General features: G+C 36.1%; 1 protein-coding gene across 1 annotated transcript in view; it reads right to left on the bottom strand.

Moving 5' to 3' along the window:
- Positions 1-1,614: 1,614 nt before the first annotated feature.
- LOC142150611 (uncharacterized) overlaps positions 1,615-6,000 on the bottom strand; it is a 42,603-nt gene continuing 38,217 nt past the window's right edge. The window contains exon 6 of the mRNA XM_075205810.1: positions 1,615-2,470. Coding sequence (XP_075061911.1) covers positions 1,615-2,470 — 856 coding nt within the window. The remainder of the gene's footprint in view (positions 2,471-6,000) is intronic.

Here is a 6,000-nt window from a genome sequence, read left to right as displayed (position 1 = left end):
AATAACACTGGTGTCATTATCATATATGCATTTAATGAGATTATTCACAGCCAATGTATTTGGAGATATGAAATGTGGGTATTACTCTAACTCTATTATATATTATACTCCCCATTATATTAAGGCAAGTTACCTGGTGCACCCAGTCACTTTTAATTACACACATTGATTTTATTGAATATATACTTTTATATATCGCTGATTTAATCTAAACAATAAAAGTTACGTTTTAAAAGTTAATATCCTTTAATATTGAGAACCAATGTGCACCTATTTATTTCCATTCAACTTTGTTGAAGATTGTACATGGCAAGGAGAGGACCTGGGAGGAGTGAGGGTGTTCCGCACACAGTACAGAGTAAGCATACAGTGCACATTGTTTTGCAGAGACGAAATTTCATTTTGCGGTTCAAGATGGCCATCGGCGCACTCTCGCTGTTGTTTGCTGTGTGGAAGGTGCACGACCATTTCCAGTCTCCATAAGGACCTGAGTTTTGCACCAGCTCAGAGCTGGAAGAGATTACGTCTCATCCTATACTTTAAATTGGATACATTTAAAACCTCCATATTGAACTCCAAACAATGTAATAAAAGGGTTGACAGACAAATAATCGTCACATGGAATTTTCAAAAAATCCTTTATTTCTAAGGCACTAGAACGAGTTTGACAACCAGCAAAATAAAATAAAATGTACGTGAGCAATAAAATTGTATACGTACAGGCAGCAAGCTTACACTATTATACCCTGTAAAATAACATAAAGAAAACACTTGGAAAGAGGGACTTGCGTGGGTGACAGCAGTATAGAGATGGTAATGGAGGCCAAAGGAGCTGATACCATCACAGAGGGAAGAATTATAGAGGGAGAGGAGCAGGGGGACGAGAACAGATTACTGGGGGATGGTGACAGGTAGTGGCAGAGGAGGGAAAATAGAGACAGAACTAGAGACCCATAAGGAGTAGATGGTGAGTAGCAGTTGAACCATATAAGGGCAGTTTCACAGAAGCTAATGAAGAGAAGGGATTGCTGGAGGAGAGGGTGGTCAATGGTGTCTAGTTGTGCAGAGGTCTAGAAAGATAAGCAGGATGAAAAAACACTTAGATGGGACCTTAGTGAGGGTGGCTTCATTGGAGTTGAGGGGATAAAAACCAGATTGAAGAGGATCAAAAAGGGGAGTGGGAGGAAACGAAGATAGAGATATGGTTGTAGCCCCTATTACCAGTCCCTCTCATGATTATTTAATCGGTTTGCAGAGTGAATCGAATGCACTTTGTAAATTACCTCCACTGTGTGTAAGTGACATGGACACTTTAAATGTGCTACTGGTTTAAAATAAGAACATAATAAAAAACATTCAACTTCATTAGTATCTTAATAAACCACATGACACCTTGGGACTTCTTTGTCATTGATGGTTGGTATACAGTTGCTCTCAATTACAGGGAGACCATCCCAGGGGAAAAATTCCTAAGTCTCAATGGTAGACGTTCCAGTCTAAAAAATATTTGATTTTACAAACAACATTTGCCACATCCAGTAAATAAAAATTGATTCTCTCCTTTGTGAATATTATAATGATTAAACAAGTTAACTTGTCTATGAAATACATGCTCTATTCGGAAACAAGTGACTTCCTTGTGTGACTTCTCTGGTGCGTAAGAAGTGTTATCTTTTGTTTAAAACATTTGTTACATTCAGAGCATATAAATGGTTTCTCTCCTGTGTGGCTTCTCTGATGACTAACAAGGTGTGAATCAGTGTTAAAACACTTGCTACATTTAGAACATGAAAAGGGCTTCTCTCCAGTGTGAATCATGTGGTGTCTAACAAGGTGTGACTTCTGTTTAAAACATTTGTTACATTCAGAGCATGAAAATGGTTTTTCTCCTGTGTGAATCCTCTGGTGCATGATTAATTTTGAATTGGTACGAAAATGTTTGTTACATTCAGAGCATGAATATGGTTTTTCTCCTGTGTGAAACCTCTGGTGCAGGATTAAGTGTGAATTGGTCCCAAAACATTTACTACATTCGGAGCATGAAAATGACTTCTCTCCAGTGTGACTCCTCTGGTGACTAATAAGGTGTGATTTCTGTTTAAAACATTTACTACACTCGGAGCATGAAAATGATTTCTCTCCAGTGTGAATCCTCTGGTGACTAATAAGGTGTGATTTCTGTTTAAAACATTTACTACATTCAGAACATGAAAATGGGTTTTCTCCTGTGTGGATCCTCTGATGTGTAACAAGATCTGACTTATGAGTAAAACACTTGTTACATTCAGAGCAACTAAACATTTTTTCTCCTGTGTGACTCCTCTGGTGTAGGATTAATTTTGAATTGGCACTAAAACATTTACTACATTCAGAACATGAAAATGGCTTTTCGTCTGTGTGAATCCTCTGGTGTATGATCAGGTTTGACTTCCGTGTAAACATTTTATCACACTCAGAGCATTGATATGGCCTCTGTCCTGTGAGACTCATTGTGTGTTTATTAAGTTACAAGCTATAGAAGGCTGCTGCTATTCAGAAAATGAAAATAGCTTTTGTAAATCCTCAAGTTTTATAAGAGCTGACTTCTGTAGTGGATATGACTTGTGGGTGACTCAGATATTCAGTATAGAATGTCGTTCTATGGGTGTCCTCTTCTGCTGCTAGAGGGAATCCTGCTCATTAATCCACCTGTTGAAAAAATAAATATATTTTATACCAAAATTATATGAATGTACATTTTACACGTTGTTTGTAAGCTGTTGACAATGGATTGTACATAATTAAGAAATTTTGATTATTTCATCTTGGAATACATTCTGATTTCAGACACATATATAGTAAAAAGGAAATATCAGAACAAAAAGGCGCCTAGTAGTGCAGTAATTTCTAAATCATAACTGACAACGTCCCAAAATATGCTCAAAATGTGAATTAGCCTCATACCAATGTGCATAACATGAACCAGGTTTATCTGATTATCTCTGGAGAGATTCCAAAGCTCCTTGCTAAGGTGGACTCCAGATCAAAAGTTATACATTCAAAAAGAAAAGGAATACAAATAGTGTAATATGTTCTGGATTAATGTAATCATAAGATAGAAGTGATACATACACAATGGAAAAAACAAATCCTGTGTATCTAATTTATAAAAGATTATATGGGGAATCAAACAGTGAAAATGAGATCATATTTGTATAAATAACTGAACATTCACTCAATGAATCATTGTTTCCCTCTTTGATATTTAAATGAACATAAAAAGTTTTAGTGCTGAATTAGTTTACCAAAGTGCTCATGAAAATATCCTATATAATCCCATAGTACTAATAGTGAATATATCAATATATATTATACATTTGATACCACAGCACTGATAGAGAAAACTTGCACACATGACACCACAGTACTGATAGAAAAATAATTCACAGTAGTGTACTCTTAATATTATGTTTATGATTGTTAGATTGCATTAATAGCTATATAAATATTACTAAGACAAGAATACAAACAATTATAAATCACAAAATCAGCAAGCACTTGTGTAAGGATCAGTACATTCTAATGCATAATATAGTTACCTTACTCTGTAGATTTCTCCTTCAGTCTCTTTTCCTCATGCTCATTCTTACTGTTCCATCCTTCCAGGTCTTCAGCCACCAACTAACTAACACCAGCCTGATACAACCTATTTATATGCATTACTCTCCATCTCTGTCTTAAATAGTTCCCGGGATGACCAAAACTTATTCTCACACTATTTGTCTTCTGGTGAAATTTAAATTAGTCTCTCATAAAATTAAATTATTTAATCAGAGCAGCTTCAGTTTCTGGTGTATACCTCCTTGACATGTAAATGAGATATAAACATTCCTAAGGTCACTTACTAAAAGGAGAATTGTAATTAGATCTTGGCAGGTGATAACATCTTGCTTTCTAATTAGATCACAGCAGTCTCTGACATCCTGTTATGTCAACAAATGGAACTTTTGTTTAAGATTCTCCTATTGTCTAGGCAGAGAGAGCCATAATCTTCTCTTTTGTTCAGTTTTAGCTAGTTTGAGGTGATTACTGACTCCACACATCTTATGTAGTCTATAATGTTTTAGAAACATAAGAACTAATATTATTGTGAAGTATAATAATATATAAGAATACTGTGAAATTAGGATACAGGACATAAATTTACTAATAAGATACTCAGGTGTTTACCTCTCGGAAAAACTTGTGACAGCAGCCAATTTATTGGTTAGAGGGAGACCAGTGTCAGTATCTAATCTCTGAACATTTGGAACGAGTGCTGCCAGGATTTGAAGAAGTATCAATCATATTCTATATATTTCATACATTTACCCTGTACTAGCTGAACAGAATAAACAAAGAATCATACATGCATTATGTTTAAGACAATGGCGGAATACGTTAAAATAAATATGGCCATATATTGTTTGAACGAATAATCTATAAAAATAGTTTATAACAATTTGAATGATTTAGAAACATGTGAATATTGAAGAAGAGCTTCAGGAATTGATTATATGATATAGGGAAATAGTCCTAATTATTATATTTTTAATTGACACAAAAAAATATTAAATCAGATCAAATCAATTCTTCCCTTTGGCATTTTTATATGGTTCACTATTCTTCTTTCTGATACACCTTCTTGACTATCAATTGTAAATTATGTTACTGCTTTTAGACTAATTAATGTTCAGTGGGGGGATTGAACATTTTAACATTACCAAAAGAATTCTATAAGTTTTATATTTTTATATTTCCCGGTATAAGAGTGGGGCTCTACATATAATAAACAGCACTTTCCTCTGCTTTGTATACATTAGTATGAAGATCAAGAAAGTAGCAGGGTAAGATCGTACTGGAGGATATACTAAGTTTGGATGGGTCCTGGACCTATAGGAAAGTGGAGCATTTTAGGTATTCAAAGTAAGCTTTTTAATATGGATGACAAAGGGGATAAGTAATAAAATTAGAGGTTCCCAAAGAGAAGGAACTGAGCACAGGAGGGCAAAATAGTCAATGTTGGGTGGAAGGGAGACAGATGGGCTAATTACCAGAGAAGCTGAATGTTTGCAGATTCACGAAAAGGAGTAAACATATCAATCTGCGGAATATTGAAGTCGACGATATTCAGCGACTTTGTGGCAGGATTTAAAATGGCAATGTCTTCAAAGGCAAGTTTTGTCACACGCCAGTCCCATAAACAGGTACCCACTATGTTACTTTCCTCTTGTAAGTGGTGATTGAACCTACTTCTTTGTTCTGAGACTTGACTTTAACACATGTGCTCCTTGTTAATTTGTTTTGGGCCTCCTCCCTATTCTCATTGGTTCAGGTATTTTGGAGCACTATTTAAACCTCCCATGGTTCTCTGTTCTTTGTCTGTTCTTCGTGTTACCCACTCAGTACGAGGATTTGACTTCCATAGGTCTGACTTACCTATTATCCGTTGAACGTCTGGAATCAGCTGTACTCTTCACTGCTACTGTTTGTTTCACCTGGACTCATAATAGCGGTTGAACAACTCGTCTTGTAGCACCTTGTTCGGTCCAGCTGTTTTAACACTGTTATTGCCTCACTATCAGGACTACTACCAAATTGCTTACCACTTGTAGTTCCACGAACTGCTCAGCTACAATTCCCTTCTTCGCTACTCCTAGGTAACGAACTGTTTGATATACCTGATATCCCTGTATTCATCTCTGCTGCTTGGGATTGTTATCTGTGGATCAACGGGTTCAACGCTTTTGCCTTTTCTACAACAGGAATTACCACTATGCCAGTAACTCCCCTGCTACGTTGAATTATCTTCGTTTACGGATCAGCTAGTTCTAAACTATCATTCTGTTCGAACTGTCTCTGTATTAGTGATTCGCCTTCTATGCTGTGAGTTACTAATATTGGATCTAGCTATTCTCCCTCCGTCATCTTCAGCGTTGAACTGTTGCTCTGCTCACTCCCTGCAGTTGTCAAGGGTTACCA

The sequence above is a fragment of the Mixophyes fleayi genome, chromosome 4, assembly GCF_038048845.1.
Source record: "Mixophyes fleayi isolate aMixFle1 chromosome 4, aMixFle1.hap1, whole genome shotgun sequence".
In the NCBI taxonomy this organism is placed as follows: Eukaryota; Metazoa; Chordata; class Amphibia; order Anura; family Limnodynastidae; genus Mixophyes; species Mixophyes fleayi.
This window is presented reverse-complemented; position numbering and strand designations above follow the sequence as displayed.